The sequence below is a fragment of the Anarrhichthys ocellatus genome, unplaced genomic scaffold (genome assembly GCF_004355925.1).
Source record: "Anarrhichthys ocellatus isolate YVR2014 unplaced genomic scaffold, GSC_Weel_1.0 scaffold368, whole genome shotgun sequence".
Taxonomy (NCBI): Eukaryota; Metazoa; Chordata; class Actinopteri; order Perciformes; family Anarhichadidae; genus Anarrhichthys; species Anarrhichthys ocellatus.
The window spans coordinates 1-24084 of NW_022280358.1; the positions used below are offsets into that span (position 1 = coordinate 1).

General features: G+C 42.9%; 1 protein-coding gene across 1 annotated transcript; it reads right to left on the bottom strand.

Annotated features, from left to right (window-relative positions):
- Positions 1–746: 746 nt before the first annotated feature.
- On the bottom strand, positions 747–23510 carry LOC116401352 (cyclin-dependent kinase 16-like). The gene is made up of 10 exons (XM_031879706.1): positions 22972–23510; positions 20940–21095; positions 19997–20115; positions 16809–16937; positions 16621–16677; positions 16406–16520; positions 11350–11444; positions 11200–11262; positions 9625–9748; positions 747–1022 (listed from the first exon to the last, which is right to left on the bottom strand). Exons 1-10 carry the CDS (start codon positions 23093–23095, stop codon positions 775–777), a joined length of 1230 nt encoding a protein of 409 aa, XP_031735566.1. The 5' UTR covers positions 23096–23510; the 3' UTR covers positions 747–774.
- Between the last annotated feature and the right edge of the window lie 574 nt (positions 23511–24084).

Genomic DNA, 24084 nt, shown 5'->3' on the forward strand with positions numbered 1-24084 from the left:
AGTTTTAGGACCCCTTCTCTTCTGTCTTTACATGTGGGACTCCACAGGGTTCGGTTTTGAGCCAACTTGTCTTCTGTCTTTACATTCTCCCAATGAGAAGAATTATGCAATCTGCTTTCATCTCTTCACTGCTACGCTAATGGTACTAGATCTGTTGGCTGGAGACAGGGCTTTTTCTGTAGCAGCTTCCTGGCTCCGGAATAGACCGGCTGAGTCTGTTTTTAAGATGCCCCTTAATACCCTCTTTTATTGTCTGGCTTTTGATTGTGTTTAATCAAAGTTCCTGGGTTTAAATTGATTTCAAACGTCTTCTCTCTAAGTTCCCTCTATGTTTGTATGTGGTAACCCAAGTGCTTCACAAAGACACACAGACATCTATACAGTATATATAACTTAAAATGAATAACCATTCTTGGGTGTGTAAGGGTTACATGGACATTCAATAATAAATGATGGTATTTATTTCTTAGATCATGGTAGATTCACTAACTGTAAATAAAATTGTTTCAATTTCTATTTTTTATTTAGAGTAGAAGTGCATTACTATGTGTTATGTTAGTGTCTTATGATACAAAGGGGTGGCGACTGTGGGTAAGTGGAGAGCAGGGCCGTCCTTCAATCATAGGATCGGCGGTTCGATCCCCGGCTCCGCTAGTCGCATGTCGATGTGTCCTTGAGCAAGACACTTAACCCCAAAATTGCTCCCGTAGCTGTGCCTACGTGTATGAATGTGATAGAATCTGAATTGTAAGTCACTTTGGATAAAGGTGTCTGCTAAATGACTGCAATGTAAAGAGAAAACTTGTATTTGTATATTTTCCCCATGTAAACTGTGTGGACCCCAGGAAGAACAGCTACTTTATGGGGATCAAACAAACTACAATAGAGTGATAGTACTGACCACATGTCGATGTGAGTGGAGTAGTTAGTGCTGCCCAACAGGATGTCTGGCGGTCGGTACCAGAGCGTCACCACCTCATTAGAGTACGTCTTGGTTGGGATTGATTTTGCTCGTGCAAGACCTAAAACACACACAACGCCCTAGTGTCATCATCACTGTGTTTACATCACTTCAGCAACATCACAACATGATATAACTATCATGAAGACACCTTAGTCCAGGGGTCGGCAACCTGCGGCTCGCGAGCCGCATGCGGCTCTTTAGCCTCTCTGTTGCGGCTCCCTGAGGTCCCCAACTGGCGCACCAGATCTGGACCCAGAAACTAAAAACCGATAGATAATTTGGAATTATACATATTGGGCACCGAGTTTAAACTTTAACAGGCGCTTCTTATTCAGCCGTTACGGCACTTGTTCGGCGGTGCAGGAAACACCGACCAATGCATTGCAAATCACATCACGTGATGCAGCTCAGCCAATCAAATATGGGTATTCTGACAAGTTTCCTGACTCGAGCAAGGTTTACACACACACACACGTGACACACGGGGCTGAGATGAGAAAATAGAAAGAAGAGCAGGAGAATTGCGCTAATCGAAGAAGTTATCTCACATGACTCTCTCCAAAAAGAGAAACATGTTCAGAGAGAATATAATTTATAAGCAAGAATGAACAGAATCTTATATGTTAATTATTCCCACAGGCAGTTAAATCCTCTACTCCTGTCAAGCGCTTTTCCCTGCAGGTGGCTAATCATGATTTTCAGACCCCTAACCCTAACCCCTCTGTAAACTATCAATGGATAAATCCAAAAAAAGAAAAGTCACGGAGGAAAATAGAGTTTAACTCTGCATGGACGTCTTCATTTGCTTTCACTGCCAATGATGCTGACTTACCTGTATGCTTCCAGAACAAGCACACAGCATTTGCTGAAAAGTGTCACGCTGGAGATGAGCGAAAAAGAGCGATTTCTCAGCTGTTGCAGCAAACTCTCCTCTTCATAAGAGTTTGATATTGTTATAACAGGTAAAATTGCAAAACAATGTCAAGAATTGTCTTTATTCTTGTTCTATAATTTCATAAATACAACAAAATATAGTTTTTGTATATATAATATAACTATATATACAACTTTATAAGCTGTGATATCAAATAGCTTTTGCGGCTCCAGACAAATTTTATTTGGTGGAACATAGGGCAAAATGGCTCTTTGGATAGAAAAGGTTGCCGACCCCTGCCTTAGTCCAAAGTAATTTACTATAAGTTCATTCATCCTCAACTGAAGCAAAAGTAGATGTAATCTGTAGGTTTGTCTGTGGGTAGAGGATGTCTGTGGGTAGAGGTTGTATGTGGGTAGAGGTTGTATGTGGGTAGAGGGTGTCTGTATTACATTACAATACAGACGCTTTTATCCAAAGCGACTTACAATGAGTGTATTCAACATCGGTATTCAAGAGAAGTATGAGTCACCAGAAGTCATAAGTGCATCTCCTTTTTTAAACAAGCATCTAAGAGCATAAACCAGAGCAGAAGTACATAAACAAACTAATATGAATAGAATAAGTGCAACAAACTAGTATGAATACAATGAGTGGTGAGTGGAAGGCTCAGGGTAGGCCTTCTTGAAGAGGTGAGTCTTCAGCCTGATGAAAGATGGGCAGCGACTCTGCTGTCCTGACGTCAGTGGGGAGTTCATTCCACCACTGTGGGGCCAGGACAGAAAACAGCCGTGACCGGGTCAATCGGCTGCAGGGACCTCTGAGCGATGGGGCAACTGATCGCACCGACGGAGCAGAGCGAAGTGGTCGGGGGTGGGAGGTTTAGAGCTTGACCGTGGCCTGGAGATAGGAAGGAGCTGTTCCTTTCACTGCCCTGTAGGCTAGCACCAGAGTCTTAAGCTGGATGCAAGCTCTTACAGGGAGCCAGTGTAGAGAACGGAGAAGGGAAGTTGTGTGGGAGAACTTGAGGCGATCAGACGAGCTGCAGCTTTCTGGACAAGCTCCAGAGGTCTGATGGTTGAGGGCGAGGCTCGGGCAAGTAGAGAGTTGTAGTAGTCCAGGCGGGAGATGACAAAAGCCTGGATGAGCACTTGCGCCGTCTCGTCAGTGAGGAAGGGCGAATCCTCCTGATGTTGTAGAGCAGAAATCTGCAGGAGCGTGTAACCGATGCAATGTTTGCTGAGAACGACAGTTGGTCGTCCAGGGTCACACCGAGGTTCCTCGCAGTCCGAGTTGGCGTCACCAGGGTATCATCAATGGTGATGGACAGGTCTCGGTGCGGGCAACCCTTCCCCGGGAGGAACAGTAGCTCGGTTTTTTCCAGGTTGAGCTTCAGGTGGTGTGTCGCCATCAACTTCGAGATGTCAGCCAAGCACGCAGCGATGCGTGCCTCCACTTAAGTGTCACCGGGGGGAAACGACAAGACCAGCTGGGTGTCATCGGCATAACAATGGTAAGAGAAGTCATGCGAGCAAATAACAGAACCCGGAGATGTTGTGTAGAGCGAGAAGAGAAGGGGGCCCAGAACTTAACCTTGTGGAACCCCCGTAGTTAGCTCTCGCGGCGTGAAGCAACTCTGTCACCGCAAGGAGGGCTGTCTCTGTCGAGTGACCCACCTTGAACCAGGACCGGTGGGGGTCCAAGAAGTTGTTCTGGTGGAGATAGGAAGACAGTTGGTTAAAGACAGCACGTTCAAGTGTTTTGGAAAGAAAGGGTAGAAGAGAAACCGGTCTGAAGTTCTTGACATCAGAGGGGTCAAGTGATGGTTTCTTCAGAAGGGGGGTGACTCTGGCAGTCTTCAAAGCTGTGGGAAAGCATCCTGAAACAAGAGATGTGTTGATGAGGTGGGTGAGGAAAGGAAGGAGTTCAGTCGCAATAGACTGAAGAAGAGAGGAGGGGATCGGGTCAAGGGAGCACGGGGTGGGGAGGTTAGATGTAACAAGGTTGAGGACCTCATTAGGGGAGAGGGGAACCAGATACTGTAGGGTAAGATGGGGCGTGGTGAGGGGAGGGAGAGCTGAGGGGGAAGAGCTGGAGAGGGAGAGGGGGGTCAGGGACAGGGGGGCTGAGAGAACGAGGATCTGATATAGTTTACCTTCTTGTCAAAGAAGTTGGCGAAATCATCAGGGAGAAGGGAAGAAGTAGGAGGAGGGGGTGGGGGTTGGAGGAGTGAAGAGAAAGTTTCGAAGAGTTTTTTAGGATTGGAAGCAGAGGTTAGGGTTTTATAGTGGAAGAAAGCAGCTTTAGCAGTAGATAGAGAGGAGGAAAACGTGAAAAGAAGAGATTGGAAGTTAAGAAGGTCCTCCGGGAGTTTGCCTTTTCTCCATTTTCGCTCAGCCTCTCTTAGGCTCCGTCTGTCAGTACGACAGCCGCGGGGCAGGTGGAGTTGGCCGTGCAGGCCTGGAGGTGAAGGGACAGAGGTTGTCCAAAGAAGAGGAAAGGGTGGATAGGAGAAGATCAGTAGCAGTATCAGGGGATAGGAAAGAGAAGGATTCAGGGTCAGGGAGAGCAGAGGTAACAGAAGAGGAAAGATCAGCGGGGGAGAGGGAGCGGAGATGACTATGGGTAGAAACCATGTGGGTAGGTGGAGGAAGTAAGGGGGGAGAGGAGAGGGAGTAGGACATGAAATAGTGGTCAGAGAGCTGAAGGGGAGTGACGGAGAGGTTAGCAGTAGAACAGTGTCTAGTGAAGATAAGATCCAGCTGGTTGCCGGCCTTGTGGGTCGGAGAAGAGGAGTGGTAAAGGTCGAAGGAGGAGAGGAAGGAAAGAAGAGGTTTTAACTTATCAGTCTGGATGTTGAAGCCGCCGAGCAGGATAAGTGTGGCGCCATCGTCATGGAAGTGCGAGACTAATGTGTCGAGCTCCTCCAGGAACTCACCAAGAGGGCCTGGTGGGCGATACACAACAGCAATGGTGAGCTTGACTGGATGAGTGACAGTAACCGCATGAAATTCGAAAGAGGACGGGGAGAACTGAGGAACCGAGACAAGAGTGTATTTCCATTTTGGGGAGAGTAGCAGGCCAGTACCACCACCTCGCCTCGCAGCTCTGGGAATGTGAGTGAAAGAGTACACATATAACCAGCCTGTTGATGAGGGAGGAGCAGTACCAAAGGATGAGAAAAGGGTCAATCTCTAACTAATGAATTTTGGAGAGCAGTATGTCTGGCTTTATTATAATGAATTCAGAGAGGATACAGAGTTCACCACAGGTCGAGAGTCTTTGCACTCCTTGGGACATGGTTTTTTAGAAAGGCTGATGTGTGAGGACAGTGTGTGTGTGTCACTAGCTCCTCAGTGTAGAATAGAGGTGCTGATGTCTGGGCAGCTGGACTTGAGTGCATTGAGGTGTTGAAAGATGGTTTTCACCCACTGACTCTTCAGACCCCACAGGTACTGACTCCAGTACCTCCCTGCATCTAACCCTAACCCCCACTGGTTTCAATATGATGAAAAAGGCCTTGGGTTCATTTGCAGTGGCCAACCCATCATTCGTCACTTATGGTGTTTACTTGGCATACCTGTCATGTTTTTCATTGTCTGCCCCATTTTTGGAGGGTTCCCCGCCTTGAATACTCAAGGTGTCTCGTGGTGCATCCTTTGCCTCCTTGAGTTTCCCTCTCAGTTCCTTCCTTTCTTTGCAGCTCAAAAGTGTCCTTGTTTGCGTCTCTGTTAGGCCCCACCGTAGGGCAGTCCTATGGGGCGAACAACACTCCCCCACTTACCCATATCATCCACAAAAGGCACACAATCAAATCCATGGGATTTATTAACACGAAAATATACAAACAAGACAATACAAAATCCTAGGCTGAGAGGCAGCAAGAATGGCATTGGCCACACTGGAGACATCACCCTTCTGCTGCTGGCACAGGAGCTTTAAAGCACTTCCTTTACAGGCCAGGTGCACCTGGTTGAGCAATGCAGCACACCTGGGCAGGGTTACTAGTAGCAGTGGTGGGCGGTCAGGGCCAGCAAGGCCTTCTCTGCTGGCTGAGACAGAAGTTATAGCTATTTTATAATTTAATTATTTTTCATAAATACACTACATGTATTCAAAATATTTTCCCATTTCGCCCCATGCTGTCTCTAGGTAAAAAAAAAGTGAATCCATTTGCAGTTTAAGTGAATGGAGACGATATTGTTGATTGTCATAGTCTTCAACCAATCAGATGTTTAGTTTGACATGTTGGGCGTATTCTTTGACATGCCAGTGCCTTCTAGCTGGCCTACAAGTACGTCAGCATTAACATGCGTCTTGATTGGTCTGTGGGCTAGCGTGACATGTTTGGTGGTGACAATCCCAATATCTGCTGCCTCTGTCGAGCGGACATTTCCAGCCCTCAAACCAGTGGCGGGCCGTGTATTTTATACCTGGGCCTTCACTGCTGTCCTGCAGCTGAAACACAGCTACGGTTATTATTTGTTTCGTGTCAAAATGAAGCCACCACCTATAGATGGAGTGTGTCTCCTCTCTGCTATGACTGCAGCTGGGACTGCTGCGCCAGGCTTCTGTGAGAGTACCCGCCTGTGTGATTTGGGGCGGCAGCAGAGGGGCTCACAGCAGCACCCGCTGCTCGTTCACGAGAGTGCAGAACGGTACGTGCTTTAACGTCAGAAAACTCTAATAACACCAGAAAAAGTCGCTAGATTTGTCGCTAGTAGCTTTTGACTGAAAAGTCGCCATGAGGGTTTGGAAAGTCGCCAGATTTAGCGAGAAAGTCGCCCAGTTGCCAACATTGGCACCAGCTAAATATGTCCCCAGAGCAACATTGGATGTAACAATGGTTCCCATCACATATTAAACCAAACCAAAAATCCATCTTCATAAAAGTTGTAGAAATAATAATATGTAAACAAGCATCTTTAAGCTACTACAGATGTACAAACAAAAGCAGTTGACTTACCAGAGCTGCTGTTCACTATTTAGCTGCTGCTCCTCCTTTCTTTGTTAATAAAGACTTTAATCCCACGGTTGTTCAGTACATCCGTGCGTTTTAGTTCCAGTAAGAAGTCCTTCTCCATTCATGGACGCCAGTTTAGACAGTCGAGCCTCCCCAGTTGTATTTCTTGAATAGGTTTTAATGCGTTTGTGGGCTGAAAATGTCCGCTTGACAGAGGCAGCAGATATTGGGATTGTCACCGCCCAACATGTCAGGCTAGCCCACTGACCAATCACCTATGGCTAGGCCAGCTAGCAGGCTCTGGCACGTCAAAGAATACGCCCAACATGTCAAACTAAAGATCTGATTGGTTGAACACTATGACAATCAACAATATGGTCCCCATTCACTTAAAGTACACATGGATTCACTTGTGAGTCTGCAGGCCTCGGGCCTCTTTTCTTACCTAGAGACACAGAGGTGAAATCTGATTGGATGAAAGCTCTACTTAAAACAAGCTGCACTGGAAGCAGAGCAACTGAGAAAGACGGTAGCTGTGCAATGAGAAAATAAGATAATGGGAAAAATATTTTTATAAATTATAATACATGTCGTGTATTTAAGAAAAATTATTAAATTATGAAATAGCTATAACTTTGTGATTCTGTTTAGGCCAGCAGAGAAAGCTTTGCAGGCCCTGACGGCCCACCACTGCCTCAAACGCATTAAAACGTATTCAAGAAATACAACTGGGGAGGCTCGACTGTCATCACTGGCGTCCATGAATCAAGAAAGACCTCTTACTGGAACTGAATCGATGTTCTGTACAACCGCAGTATTAAACTCTTTGTACTCAAAGAAACGAGGATAGATTTTGTCTTTAAGTGAACAGCAGCTTTGGTAAGTGAACTGCTTTTGTTTTACCTCTGCAGTAGAGTTACTACTGTGGTCATTTGGCTATGGTGTCGTTTTTATGATATGGTTAATATTGTTCCCTCTGATGTGAATAATATTTGAATGGTGCTCTTCAATGTGTGGATGAATGCGTGTTTTAGCGCTGCAGTTTTGCTGGAATGTGCAGAGGTGTAGTTTTATTTGGGTTTTATGTTATTCTACCTGCGTTGTTGTCATATAAATATATGACTGGTTCTTCTGAGTTTGTTCTTGTCATTGTGTTAATTACATTGATTTTGACTATATGCATTATCCGTTAATGACAAAGCATCCCGTTATGCTGCGTCATAGTGAGGTTATTAGGTGGTTCAACTGTAGTAGGATAGCACTGAAGGCCCAAGTATAAAACACAATGCCCGCCACTGCTAGAGATGGAGAGGGGCCAAGAGCACAGGAAACACAAACAGCCGTAACAACCACAGTGTGGTCAAAGTTGGATATTGGTGATTGGCTCCTGGATTGATAGGCATTGGTGAGGTTCATGTAACATTTGTCCAGTGTATTTCCATTCCTTGTTCAACAGCTTACAATCTGTTGTGTGGATATATATCATAGCAGGTAGTGCTGGTCTTGATATCCGTTGCCGCAGTCTCCTCCTAATTCCACCCTGCCTCCCTCACTCTCCATCCCGCCTGTTTGTTGTCTCCATTCCCAGGTGATGGTTGCTGGCATTCCTGCTCAATTTCTACTTAACTTGTTGGTTGTTTCAGTTTCCCTGTGATGCCAGCTAGCAGCCTTGGTGTAGCTCTTTTGGCGCATTACCCTTTGTTCCAGAGATTCAGAAGTGAAGGAGGTCACCAGTAAACAGTAGAACTCTCTCCACTGATGGTCCATACTTGAACGCCCACATATTACCGTGATCTGCAGACCTGCTACAAACAATACCGCCGCAAATCACAGGAAGAAATGTTGAACATGCAAGATGCCAGCTGAGTAGCACGCTGTAAGACTTTTTCATCCTGATTAAAAATCATGAATCAAATCTGACAGTGTTTCCGAATCATTTTACTCCGGCATGCAACTTTCACTGAATCACACTGCCCCAATTAACTTGATAGGGAGGATAATTAATTTATCAATGATTAATATGGTAGCATGGCTGATATATCCCATATTGATATAGTAATCAGTGTAGATTTAGCGACTCTTCAGACTCTCTTAGTGACTTTAATTTTTTAAGTAACAAGCAACAAAATTAGCAACTTATTCAGACCACTATGGTAAATGGAGGAATTATATTGAAACAAATTATTTATTATATTTGATTCATGCTGGCATGCTGCTCAAAGTAATCGTAGTGACCAGCTGTCAATAGGTATGGGCCAGTAAGTGGGTAGGTATGGGCCCCCTCAGTCGGTAGGTATGGGGCCAGTGAGTCAGAAGGTATGGTATGGGCCAGTGAGTCAGAAGGTATGGTATGGGCCAGTCAGTCAGTAGGTATGGTCCAGTCAGTCAGTAGGTATGGGCCAGTCAGTCAGAAGGTATGGTCCAGTCAGTCAGAAGGTATGGTCCAGTCAGTCAGTAGGTATGGGCCAGTCAGTCAGTAGGTATGGGCCAGTCAGTCAGTAGGTATGGGCCAGTCAGTCAGTAGGTATGGGCCAGTCAGTCGAAATTTGTCAGACAAATGAAAAAACTGGATCTTTAAAAAAAAAGAAATTCATCTAGAGATATCTGTAATTGTTATTTTTTTTTCCAGTAAAAATGAATGTACTGATATTTTACATTAAAGATATTTATAAATCACTTTTGCAAATATAAATGTAACATGTCGAAATTATTTTTCTAAAATTATCTAAAATACTAATTTAAATTAACATCTGTTTTTACACACACACTGTCTATGTTAATGTGTCTGCTAACACCAGCAGTAAACAGAAGCAGTGGACTCACCAAAGTCTGCTAGTTTGAGCTCTCCTCGCTCGTTGATCAGCAGGTTTTGGGGTTTCAGGTCTCTGTGGAGAACCTTCCTCCGATGACAATATGACAAACCTCGCAACAACTGGAAAAGGAAGAGCTGAGGAGACAAACAGCAGTGTACTGACTGGGGGCAAGTTACTGGTAGACTTGCATAACATGGATACAAAAATGGAAATGAAAAAGCTGAGGACACAAAAACCAATACAAAGAATTACAGGTAGAGTTTTAAACAGTTTAAGATCAAATAAATCCGGGTCAAGGGCTGCTGATTCTGATTGGCTAACAGTGCTGTCAATCTCATTTTGGTCGGTATAGCTAAATTCTATTGGCTCTAACTCTTCAAATGAGGTGTCAGTCACTGAAATCGACCAATGGGTTGCTGAGATAGAGCCCTATGTACTCACAGGGGGCTGACATCGAGAAAAACTCCAGTACGCAGAGAGACACAGAGAGGGTTCAGAGAGGATTCTGGCTTTCAAAATAAAGTCAAAACTGCTGTATTTGGATGTATTGAACACTATTAGTGATATACAAGTGAAGTATATAGTTTGGTATATGAGAAAATCCTTGCCTGAACTGTCTGTACTAAAACCTCTCTAATTTTGTTCTGCTTCACTTTATCAAAGTCAAACTTTGCAGAGAGACTGTTCACATATTGTGCTATGATTTGGGAGAGGTTTTAGACCTGCAGCTGCATCATTCCAAAGAAATAATAATCCTATAATTGCTTTTTTTTTCAGGCGAACCTGAAACGTTTCAATTTGTGCTGTGTGCCATCTTAATTTACTCTTAACCAGTAACATATAGTATAGTATAACCAGTTATAGTATAACCAGTATACTGATATTTACACATCTGAAGAAATCTCACAAGTGTTACCTTTATTATAACACCAAAATTATTCAAATAGACTTTGTGGTTGCAGAGATATACTCTTTTTAGTATGGGTATGCAATTTTCGAGCAGAGGCCTAAAAAACTAGTTACTTAATACTTATGCTCCAAAACTATGGAACAGTCTACCCAAAGATATTAGAGGCAAACCTCTGTTGACATTTTCAAGCATCATTTATAAACATATCTATTTTGCTAAGTTTTTCTTTTTTAACAGCACTTTGTCGACCCATAAAGTTACACAACTGTCTTCTAAATAATCGTTTATGTATTCAAACATTTTTGTCTAAAAAATTTTTTATTTCTTATTTTTTTGTCATTTTAAATGTAAAATGTTTTCCTGTTGAAATTTATTAAATTAAACTTAAAATGTAAGTGCAAAATGCATGCTTTCTTCCTACAACTTTTATTTATTTTATCTGTAAAAGGATGGTCTTTGAGCTACATAGCCTGTATGATATGCGCTATATAAATAAAGATTATTATTATTACTACTCATAAAACAATTATCTGTAATATTTGTTTATAACCAAACCTGCTTCTACCAGATCCAAACACACATAAAACTCATATCAGCATCATTGATACCATGTCAGTCAGTATTATGTCATTTGTAAACTAGTAGTACTGACAGGTACATTCAAAGTTTTCTCACTTTGATGTTGTGAACATTGATGATGTTTCCACAGTCGTCCAGATACTGTTTCAGATCTTTGTCCTGAAACACACAAGAAACAGGATTAAAGGCTCAATACACCAAATAAAAAGATGTGTGTGCATGCGTGCGTGTGTGTGTGCGTCTCACCAGATACTCAAACACCAGTGTGAGGGACTTCTGTGTGTGGATGATGTCATGAAGCGTGACGATGTTGGCATGTTTCAGATCCTTCAAGAGAGACACTGAGGGAGAACACACACATTAATACTGTTAGATATGTTGGAGTGTTTTGCGAAATTGTGAATGCCCTCCACACGGAATGCCCTGGTTATTAGGTGTTAACAAGCACCGTACTGCTGCTCAGCAAAACAACGAATAAAAAATTTAGAAAAACAAAAATGTAACCGAGGGAGACACAGGGCTCTGTGTCTCTGGTATGATGGCGCCTGCACAGACGTGCAGATAAGATAACATACACACACACTGTAGAAAGATCGTAGAAAAATTATGAAAGCATAAAAGCATAGCTATTATAACCTGTAACCCTTTTGATTTCAAAGTATAACCAGCACAACATATAGCATGTTTACACTTTTTATAACCATCATAATATAACTTGTTTTATTTTATGATAGCTGTGATTTAACATATAAACTGTTTAGAGTTAGACACTTTGTTTAAAATAGTCACTTGAGCCTTACAGTGCTTCTGGTTCTAGCAGGATCAAACCAGTTACCACCAGTTACATTCTGTGTCAGCTCTAGAGAGAGGACTCATGTGTGAGTGACACATGAAATGAAGGAGGTGCCAGCCTTAGAGCAGCATAAAAAGCAGCAGAAAAACTGTGAGATTGGGGCTTCTCCCCACCCCAACTAGAGAATGGGAATGTCAGAGAGCTGACTGAGGAATACCTCATTACAAAATCAGCGAAGGCTGACAGAGAGGAATGCTACAATTAGTTCTTGTAGCCACTGTAACTGTTTCATTGAATTGAAATTGTTGTATGTGAATCTTGTGTGAAAACCAGAAATAAAAACACAGCCTTACATTTAGTAAGTGACTGAAACCAAAACAGTGTTCTGGTCCTTTAAAACAATGTACCCCTCTTCCCCTGTCCGTTAACCGTGCGATAAGATGTGACGACTGAAACATGCAGAGGAGCCTAACTATTTAGCTACGGGGTGAGATAAAAGGCCGAAGGTATTGTTCTGAGACCTCAAGGAGGAACGCATATCCTCGCAGGTGGGACAGCCGACGGAGTAACCACCGTGTTAGGTGCGAACTACTTCCCCGCCTAGAAACGGGGCAGGAGCCGCTCACGCTACACAACACACATACACACACACACACACACATTCGCGGGGCTTGAAGGGGCTGTCCAGGTGACCAGGTGATTGGCGATTATGACCTACTTTCGTGACCCAGATTTGTGACCCACTTTCAGGGGGACAGATGAAGGTGACGTGATGTTTTCACAGCCTTACACAGATGTTTGCATTCTGCATTTAGCCCTGGACGCTTGTCAACACATTCACCCTTGGCCTAGAAAGATGACCACATACTTGCACACACATGTTTTACTTATTATCTTTTATGTTTACTTTAAGCTTCGGTTAGGGTCTCCTACAGCCTTAGTTTAGGCATTGGATCCCTTAAGGACATAGGCGCAATTTAGCGTACATATATATGAGAATACCCTGCTATTAATCTTATGCTGGGCAAAAAGGTGTATTATGTTTTATATCATGTATTGTTTGGATTATCCTGTATCCCTGTAACCTGTTGGAACATACGCTGATGTATATGTATCTGAATATTATTATCAACCTGTGAGCAAGGTGTGTCATACGTCCTCAGTACCAGTAGATGTCATTGTGTTAGAGAACAATATGTTCATCAATGTATGACTAAATTTAAGGGGGGTTACCATGCCCATGTCATGACCCACAGAGGCAGCAAGAAAGCGGGGGGGTTTGGAACTTTCCCCCGGTGTTGTGAGAGTATAAATATTCTCGATTTTAAAGGATCGAGGCGGTAGTTGAGGAGAAGTCCACCAGGTCTGTACCTGCGTGGGGTTAAACTTTAAATTCTTACAAATCTCCGGACATTTGAAAACAGCTTGCTCACTGAGTACAGGGTTTTTTAAATTCTTTTTCGATATTTTCTATATTCTTTTTGTTAATCGATTTTTCTCGGTATTTGGACCAAAAGAATATACTTTGAATTGGACAGAAATACTGTAAATAAGTAACATTTTAACTTTTTTCGACCGACTCTTTTTCTACGTCTATTTTGGCAACTCTGAGTAAAGAGGTCTCCTCTAAGGGGGATGATCTCCCAGCCCCTGTGTTAAGTTGAAGGACCTCCATTACGGCACACGACTGATGCATACTTTATGCACACACACCTATACATACTAACATCCGTTTCTATAGTTAAGAGAGTCTCGGGGAAGACCCACTTCAAACCGGTCCCAAAGAACGACCGTGAGTTTGAAAGAGCTTTATAACTGTTAGGCTCTGAGTAGGGAAATACATTAAAGATTTTGTAAAACCGACGGCTATTCGAGCGACAGATTATAATATTTAGTATATCAATGTTTGGCGATTCGGAAAAGAGAGCAAACGAGCTATCGATTGTGCTTTTGTTGGTGATTTATTACTATTTGGTGCAATTGGCTACCGGTATAAGTTTCTCTTAAGCGGAGGCTATCGATGCAAATTAGGGAGAAGTGCGCGGGGGCCACTCTCCCTCAGGTCAGGTGAGTGAGTCATATAGAGGGAGAACTGAACCTCTGCCTCTCTCCCCCTTCTCGCAGTCCCTTGCTGCATCAGGGGCACTCACAGGGGGCGACCGGACATTGGGGCACGAGTCCCGTGGATCCGTGGTCACCCCGGCGGCAGCTCGGGTCTGCCCGTCGCCGGCAAGGTTCTCTCAGTTCACGCACACACTACTGAGGGATCCTCGTTTCACTTTTGTTCGTTTCAAACAAAAGGCCTCCTATTTATTCATTGCTTTTTATTTTTTTGATAAATTACAAAATAAAAAATAAAATGTTTAATTTTTTTTAATAATAATTTTTTTTTAAATTAAATTAAGAAATAATTTTTAGAAAGTGTGCGGCGGCCGTCGCACGTTACAATACACACGCATTAATACGCATGCATTAAGACGCACTCATTATTACGCACGCATTATTCCACACACATTTTTCTGCACGCATCATTACGCACACATTATTACGCACGCATTTTTACACACGCATCATTACGCAGCATCATTACGCACGCATTATTACGCACGCAATAATAAACACGCATTAATACGCACGTATTAAGACGCACTCTTTATTACGCACGCATTTTTACGCACCCATTATTACGCACGCATTATTACGCATGCATTATTACGCACGCATTATGGCACCAGTGGCGGGCCGTATATTTTATACCTAGGCCTTCACTGCTGTCCTGCAGCTGAAATACCACCTTATAACCTCATGATGGCGCCACAGCTATTATTCGTTTCTAGGACTGTAACTATATACGCCTTCGTATTAAACCGTTTCGGTATGAGGCTTACCGAACAATATGTTTGAAAATGCAGAAGCTTAAATTGAGGTAAATATAATGTTTTCTGCGCTCATGTAGGACAGTGGTTCTCAACTGGTCTGTCTGGCTGCGGGGTCCACCATCACCCCTTAATGACAAGCCGCGACCCATTCTTCTCTATTGGAGTCCGTCTTATGATTTTACTTTCACAACTGACTCACAGCACACGCTGCACCTCACTGCAGAGCTGCACATGGAAACTGAGCTGCACTTAATGCTGACGTAGTTGTAGGCCAGCTAGCAGGCTCTGACACGTCAAAGAATACGCCCAATATGTCAAACTAAAGATCTGATTGGTTGAACACTATGACAATCAACAATATCGTCCCCATTCACTTAAGCTGCACATGGATGCACTTGTGAGTCTGCAGGCCTCGGGCCTCTCTTCTTACCTAGAGACACAGAGGTGAAATCTGATTGGATAAAAGCTCTACTTAAAACAAGCTGCACTGGAAGCAGAGAAACTGAGGAAGACAGTAGCTGTGCAATGAGAACATAAGATAATGGGAACAATATTTTTATAAATTATAATACATGTAGTGTATTTAAGAAACATTATTAGATTATAAAATAGGTATAACTTTGTGATTCTGTTTAGACCAGCAGAGAAGGCCTTGAAGGCCCTAACGGACCACCACTCATTACGCACGCATTATTACGCACAGATTATTATGCACACATTAATACGCACACATTAATACTGGGCCGATATATTGCGATACGATACAATGCATATTGCAATATCTTGGAATACTTTTATAATTTTAAATACAGCTTGCCGTGTACCACCTGGATAGTCTAATACCTACATGACATATTGTTAACTCAGCGGACAAATTGCATCAAAACTAATTCAAAAGGTATTTGTATTTCACAAAGTCACTCACCGAGAACACACTGAACTGAAAGATTAAAGAATAAAGTGCATATTGTATTCTCATTGTGTCACGGAACACTTTTTTACTAAAATGCACTAAGCACAACTTCATTATACAATAAATGACATACTGTACCCTTTGTGTCACTGATCACTCTTAACTTCCATGTAGATGATAAACATATGAAATAAAGTGCATTAAGTAAAGTTGATCTGTCACTATATTTGTGTTCTTCTCGTTTATGTGCAATTCCTCCAAGTTCAGTTTTCAGTAACTCCTCCATGGTACAGCCTGTACGGCTCTCGTGATGTGACGTTATCGTAACATTTGACTCGGTGGTCTAGTCGTCTAACATCTCACGTCAGGGCTCCTCTCTCTGAGGTGTGTGTGGGGGGGGTGCATGTTTAGACGCGGTTCTTCACCTCTTTATAAATCCTGGGCACTACACTGCTACATCCATCATGTGTCGACAGGAATGAGTCGGGATCACATAGTGTGTCTCTTGCTTGTATCACTGTTAATGCAGTATCAGTACTACCACTGATACTATCAGTATCACTGTTAATGCAGTATCAGTACTAAAAGTGATACTGATCGAATCATATACTGTGTGTGTCACAATATACTGTAATGGTAGTAGGCTTAACTGTAGTACTAGCATTGTAGTAGATTATTGTAGTGTAGTCTTACTTCTTTAGTATACATAAGTACTACCTTCTCTGATAGCAGTACATGGAGCTCCTTCTTCATGTTCTAATCGAATCTCCTTCAAGGCCACGAGGTTCTCGGTCAGTTTACTGCGACCTTTATACACTGTAGCATATGTCCCCTGCAGAAAGACAGGGAGAGAGAGAAACAGGTGAGAGAGACAGGTAGAGACAGGTTGGTCTGCTCACATCAACACAATACATACAATCATGAGTCCTCACCTCTCCTAGTTTGTCCAGTTTGATGTACGTCTCCAGTTTCCCAAAACCAATCTCTGACTGCAGACACAAAGGGACAGACAGAGACAAAGACAGACAGACAAGATAATGTTAATATGATCTGCATGAAGACACCAAATACTAATATTAGAATACAATAGAAACAGGACAATAAAAGCAGGTAGACGTACCAGAGACACTCTACGCAGCCTTCTGCTAATTGGCTGCTCAAACAGAGCTGGACCAATCAGATTAAACTTCTCCAGATAACCGTCTGGAAGGCGAATGTCGGCCGGTAATGACAGACGTTTGTTAATGTCCTAAAACACAAAAAAGCAGCACATTAATGGAGTCAGGGACATCAACAGGAACCAAACAGAGTCCAAAGACAGAGTTCAGACTCTAAAGACAGAGTTCAGACTCTAAAGACAGAGTTCAGAGTCCAAAGACAGAGTTCAGAGTCCAAAGACAGAGTTCAGACACTAAAGACAGAGTTCAGACACTAAAGACAGAGTTCAGAGTCCAAATACAGAGTTCAGAGTCTAAAGACAGAGTTCAGAGTCCAAAGACAGAGTTCAGAGTCTAAAGACAGAGTTCAAAGTCTAAAGTTCAAAGTTCAAAGTTTGCTTTATTGTCAATTCCACAATATGTACCGAACATACAGAGGAGTTGAAAAGACGTTTCTCTCCAGTCCAACATATAAACATATAAAGTGAATACAGTGCAATAGATTTTAAAAAAAAAAACATTTAGACAACATATATACGTATAATAAGAAAAAAACTATCAATCTGTATTTAGCAGCAGTCGGACATAGAGTCTTAAAAGAGAGGAGGGAGAGAGTTCAGCTTCCTAACAGCCTGGTGGACAAAGCTGTTTGAGAGTCTGGTGGTGCGAGCACAGAGGCTCCAGTATCTTCTCCCAGAGGGCAGGAGGCTGAAGAGACTGTGCGAGGGGTGGCTGGAGTCGCGCACAATCATGGTCACTTTGCGGGTGAGGCGGGTGTCGTATATGTCCTGCAGGGAGGGGAGTGGGGGGAGTGAGGCACCAATGATCCTTCCAGCTGTGTTCACTATGCGCTGCAGGGCTTTCCTGTTGTAGTCAGTGCAGCTTCCGCTCCACACAGTGATACAGTTTGTCAGGATGCTCTCAATGGTGCCTCTGTAAAAAGTGCACATGATGGGTGGGGGTGTTCTTGCCTTCTTCAGTTTGCGGAGAAAGTAGAGGCGCCTCTAGGCTTTCTTTGCCAGTGATGCTGTGTTGGCTGTCCACGAGAGGTCCTCACTGATGTCCACCCCCAGGAATTTGGTGCTGCTCACTCTCTCTATATCAGCACCATTGATGGTCAGTGGTGGGTGTTGAGTGTGGCCTCTCCGGAAGTCAACAACAATCTCCTTCGTCTTGCTGTTATTCAGAAGGAGGTTGCTGTCTCTGCACCACGTGGTTAGAAGGCTGACCTCCTTCCTATAGTGGGTCTCATCGACGTTGGTGATGAGACCAACCAGAGTTGTGTCGTCTGCAAATTTGACCATGTGATTGGTGCTGTAGGTTGTTGTGCAGTCGTGTGTCAGCAAGGTGAAGAGCAGTGGACTGAGCACACAGCCTTGAGGGGCCCCTGTGCTCAGTGTGATGCTGCTCGAGGTGTTGTTGCCGACACGTACTGCTTGTGGCCTCTCACTGAGGAGGTCCAGCAGCCAGTTACACAGCGAGGTCTTGAGCCCCAGCTGGTCAAGTTTAAAGACAGAGTGCAGGTCTAAAGACAGAGTTCAGAGACCAAAGACAGAGTTCAGAGTCTAAAGACAGAGTTCAGAGACCAAAGACAGAGTTCAGAGTCTAAAGACAGAGTTCAGAGTCCAAAGACAGAGTTCAGAGTCTAAAGACAGAGTTCAGAGTCTAAAGCCAGAGTTCAGGACTAAAGGCAGAGCTAAAGGTCGAACTAAAGGCAGGACTATGAGTCCTGAACTTCTTATGGACACAGATGATGTGATGTGGAAGAAAAAGCTCATGCAGGAGGTGTCCTGATTCCAACGAGGGAAAACACACTCAAATTCAGACCGTTTTAGCAAATACATTCTCCCAAAGTTGAGCGGGAAATCTTTGAGAGTGTCATTTTGCAGAGGTATTATACTTCTTCGAGAACGACTCCATTGATACGTCTGAGCAGAAGGCAGGGCAGCAGATCTGATTTGGCAGCAGATACAGGTCACACAGACTCCCGTTCTCAGACTCGGTCAATGCAAGACCAGCGGCTCTTTGCTGAATGCCAGGAAACCACCGAGTCCACAGTTCAGATTGTTGTGGTCCACATAACTCAAGGTGAAAAGGCCAAGAGGATGGTCAGTTCCTGCAAACATCTGCCTGTATTACAAAAGTGCCATGGGACTGCCTCTCTGATGGAAGAATTAAAGTGCAATAAAGCAGGACTTGAGATGACTTTCTGAATTCCAGGATCAACTCCTGTAGCAGGAGGAAGGTAGTCCTTCAACAGGTAAAAGCTGTACTCAAGTGTTGAAAAGACTGTTAATGCAGAAAAGGCAATATCAGCATAGAGAACGATGGTGAGAAAAGCAGCATCTCAGTCAAAACAGAGACAGTGGACAATCTGGGAAACACTGAGAAGAAGAAAGAAAAACAACTGGAGAGTAAGGACATAAGATAAGCTTCCTTTGAGACAGCCACACCACACAGAGTAAGCAGAGAATATTCTGGAGGGTCAGACTTTTCACCTTGTCTCAAGGTGAAAAGTCCATCTCCAGAGAACTTGACGCTCCTTTGACCACCGTGCACGATATCATCAAGAGGTTTAAGGCCCATGCAATGGAGCCAACATCACTGGAAGAGGACCCAGAAGAAAAGTTACCCAAAGATTGCAGCGAATCTGCAAAACAGATTCAAGCTGACCTTCAGACACAAGAAACAACTGTTTCCCAACATCTGTCTATCAACTCAATGAAAGGGTGGGACACCAAGGAGGACAATCTGCTGAGACAGAGACGCCCGACGGTATTTGGCTCAATCACATCTGAAGGAATGCAGGACAACAACAAGAAACACATCAACAAGTTCCCAGGAATGGTTCAAAAGAAAAAAGTGGTCAGCAATGAGTCAAGATCTGGGTCCAACTGAACATCTGTGGAGAGATCTGAACACAGCTGGAGAAGTTCTAAAGGTTATATTAAGTTCTGAATCAATAAAGTTACTGTACTATTGTAATAATGAATTGTGGAGACAAAATACTTTTGTTAATTTCAACTTAGTTTAGAGACGTTTTTATGTGCAAGAGTGTATTTTTATTTAGTTTATTTAGCTATTGCTTAAAGTTACTGTTCAATCAAAGTAAGTGTGGGTTGTGTGTGTACAGGTGTGCGTACAGGTGTACCTCAGTTGAGATCTTCTTGTTTCTCAGTCTCACTCTAACTGGACTCTGAACGTTGACTGAAGAAGAAGCCGGATCACTTTCTCCATCTGAACTCATCTTTACATCCTCATGGACGATCTCTGAAAGTACACAAACATGAACACAGAGAACATGAACACAGTATGTGAAAGCAGTACAGAAATGTGTGTCTCCAGTAATTGGTGTAAATGTTGGTTAAATAGGTGAGATACAATAAATAGAGACATATAACATTCTAGTTTAAAGTGACTAGAGTTCAGTCACCAGCTTTTACTTCTCTATCTTTGTTATCTGTTTCTAAAAGAGCTCGGTGCATCAATAACTCCACAGAACACCTGAGTGTGTGTGAGCGCCTTTCAATAGGAAAATACTTCACCATTGACTTTTTATGAAATATTGACTGTATTTGATTTCAGATATTAGTTGACTCATATTTTTACAATTGAAAGGTGTAAATGGAAAAATTACGGCTCAAAAACAAACGCACCGTAAAAGTTTCTGATGAAGTGGATTTAAAACAAACTGTGAGAGGCATCATTATACACACAATGTGTACAGTATTTCTACATGTATTTGTAGTATTAGTACCCAGTCGAGCCGTGTGGTTCAGGTAGTGCAGTATTTGTACATGTATTTGTAGTATTAGTACCCAGTCGAGCCGTGTGGTTCAGGTAGTGCAGTATTTGTACATGTATTTGTAGTACTATTACTATTTTGACCTTTTTTCAAGTAAAGATTCCTGAGTTTTGAACTTCACCTCGTCTCTTGTGTCTTATCTGCGATTGAGTCCCGGATCTGCCCCTCGGCCTGACAAGGCGAGCCATGTGGTTCAGGTAGGAGCAGTATTTGTACATGTATTAGTACCCAGTCGAGCCATGTGGTTCAGGTAGTGCAGTATTTGTACATGTGTGTGTAGTACTATTACCCAGTCGAGCCGTGTGGTTCAGGTAGGAGCTCAGGCTTCGTCCGAGACCTCCAGGTTTCTTCAGCGAGCTGCTGTACGACTGAAGAAGAGACTGAACTGATGAAGACGAACCTCGAACCTTCAAACCTCCAGAAGAACCACGAAGAGACACCACCTCTGACAAATGATGATGAAGAGGAGATGGAGGGATGATGAAGAGGGGATGATGAAGAGGAGATGGGGGTATGATGAAGAGGAGATGGGGGTATGATGAAGAGGCGATGGAGGGATGATGAAGAGGAGATGGAGGGGAGATGGAGGGATGATGAAGAGGAGATGGAGGGATGATTAAGAGGAGATGGAGGGATGATGAAGAGGAGTTGATTTAGTGGAGAAAAAGAACACAAATAAATAAAGTAACGTGTCATCACAGCAGCAGATTGATGAACTGATCGATTCTTAGTTCCAACAGATGACCAATAAAAGTCATAAATCCAACCAACTAATCAGATCAGAGGGAGGAGTCTGTGATGTCACTGTAAACATCACACATCACTAGGGATGGGTATCGTTTTGTTTTTTTCCGATACTGGTGCTAAAACGATACCTTTAAAACGATACCGGTGCCTAAACGGTGCCTGAACCGATACTTTTTTCTTCTTGAACAATATATTAACTGTTTAAAGTATACTATAAATATAAATAAATACAAAACACTTGGCTTGAAACTACAGCTTAAAGCTTTTTAACTTCAAACTATGAACAATATATTAACTGTTAACAGTTTACAGTATACTTAAATAATTATAAATAAATACAAAACACACACACACTCTGTACACACACTACAGCTTCAAACTTCAGCAATTATTTTGCAGAAATATGAGCATATTTGCCTTCTCTGGCAAAATACGACACGTCTCATGACTTATTTTATTTTACCAGTTGGTGGCGGTAATGCGCCAATTCGTCGTTTGCCAACCGCCACTACACCTCAAAGAAGAAGAAGAAGAAGCTTTCGCGTGCCTGTGGATGTTGTGCTTATGAGCAGCAGCGCTAAGTACCCCGTTGTAATAATACTATGAGTGAGGAGCGGAGGACCGAGTCCTGCTGCCAGGACGGAGTCATCAGAGTAGTGTAAAAAAAGTATTTCATATTGGCACCGCTTTTCGATACCAAACCCTACACATCACTGGTTCAGGAATGAAACCGGTGACCTCACGGTCAGAACCAGAACTAGACCACCTGATTCAACATCACACCTGCTGGTTCTGGTTCTGATTCTGGATCACCTGTGCTGCTACATCACAAATACTACAGTATAGTATCTCTTCTTAGTACACTGAGTACTTCAGTCTGTTACTAGAGTTGTAGTATCTATTCTTAGTACACTGAGTACTTCAGTCTGTTACTAGAGGAGTTGTAGTATCTCTTCTTAGATAGGAGTACTGATATGAACTAATGGGCTAACATGATTGTTTCCTTTCTGTAGTCCACCATCTTTGTAGTTCCACCGAGGCAGATCGATGTTAGTAACATCCCATAATTACTTAGTTTAGTGAAAACGTAGTCGGATTCTTTCGTCTCCTAAAACCTTTCCTTGACTTCATGAGGTTTTGCATTGTAGTCAAGGAAAAATGGTTAGGAAAAGACTTTAGGGGTCAGTATCCCACAATTTACTACAGACTACAACTTTCTCTAACAGATGTCATTAAAAAACTGATTATGTCATCAGGTGAAAACCAGGAAGTTTATAAGAGAAACTGTCCCAGTTGAACTTTTGCTTTACGTCTTTGTTGCAGGAAACTGACTGAGAAGAAAAACACTGTTAGTCAACTACAAGTCTATCAAAGTTGGGCTGGATCCATTTGATGGATCCGATCCAGTTGATGGATCCAGTGGAAGGATCCAGTGGAAGGATCCAGTGGAAGGATCCAGTGGATGGATCCAGTTCAAGGATCCAGTTCGAGGATCCAGTTGATGGATTTCAGAAAAAGAAGAATTTCCTTCGACATGGAGCGAGAAACAGACGTCATGTGTGTGTGTGAGTTACCTGAGTCACTGTGTGATGTCACTTCCTGGTTGATGGTGTCACTCAGCGTCCTGTCCCTTCCCCCGGCCCCTCCCCTCCCCAGGGTGAATGACAGCTGCCGTTTGATCTTTCTCATCCTCTCCATGAGGGGGGCGGTGCAGCCAGCCTGGAGACCACACCTGGGCAGGTAAACACAGGGTAATATGGAATATGCTGATAAAGTGAACCGTGAGGTCAGAGAGGAAACACCTGGAGTGTCATTGATTGTCTTCAACTGATCATCATCATCATCATCACCATCAATGAAGACATCCACAGAGCTACAGAACACAAACAGCTTGGCACCTGGCTTTTAGACAAATGTCCATTTTAATCTATCTGGACAATCTTTTCAGTAAAGTGCAGAAAAAAAACATCTTCTAGTAGATAAATAGAACTTCGCAATGAAGAGAAGGAAAGTTGTGAAGGTTTCTGATCAGAGCTTAGGAGACTGCTGATTTGACTCTTAAACCACTTGTGTTCTATGTGTGTTATCTCTATGTTGCGTGTGTGTTCTATGTGTCCTGCATGTTATGTGTGTGTTCTATGTCTTCAGTATTTTGTCTGTGTGTATTCTGTTTGTTGTCTCTGTGTTCCGTGTGTTATCTGTTTCCTGTGTCTTCCTAGTTTGTTCTCTGTGTTCTGTGGGTTCTCTGTATGTTCCATGTGTGTTGTGCTTTTACTATTATTATTATTATTATTATTATTATTATTATTATTATCATCAACCACACAAAATATGTTTTTAGATTAAGAAAGACAGGATTTTCCAGAAAGAGGTGGTGTTTGTTGTCAAATCTAAGAGCCAATCAGCTCTTTGATCTGGAGAAAGCCAGCCGTTTCACATCATGCATTGGGTCACCTGGCACTAAAACTGCGGCCGCCTCGATCTCGTAAGGTCATTGTTCATGACGTCAGAGCAAGTCGGGGTGAAGACGGACACAAATCTACCCATCATGCATTGTGTTCGATTCTGATCAGGACTGGCTCACCTTGAACGGGCCTAATAAAGTTTAAGTTGTAGACAATAGTTTAAGTTGTAGACAATAGTTTAACTCATGGACAATAGTTTAAGTTGTAGACAATAGTGTAACA

Coding starts and splice junctions, on each gene's coding strand:
- LOC116401352 (XM_031879706.1), bottom strand. CDS start 23,095: ATGGAGAGGATGAGAAAGATCAAACGGCAGCTGTCATTCACCCTGGGG. Junction 16,521..16,620: donor AACTGGACAAACTAGGAGAG/GTGAGGACTCAT, acceptor GTCTTTCTGCAG/GGGACATATGCTACAGTGTA. Junction 11,263..11,349: donor CACTGGTGTTTGAGTATCTG/GTGAGACGCACA, acceptor TGTGTGTTTCAG/GACAAAGATCTGAAACAGTA.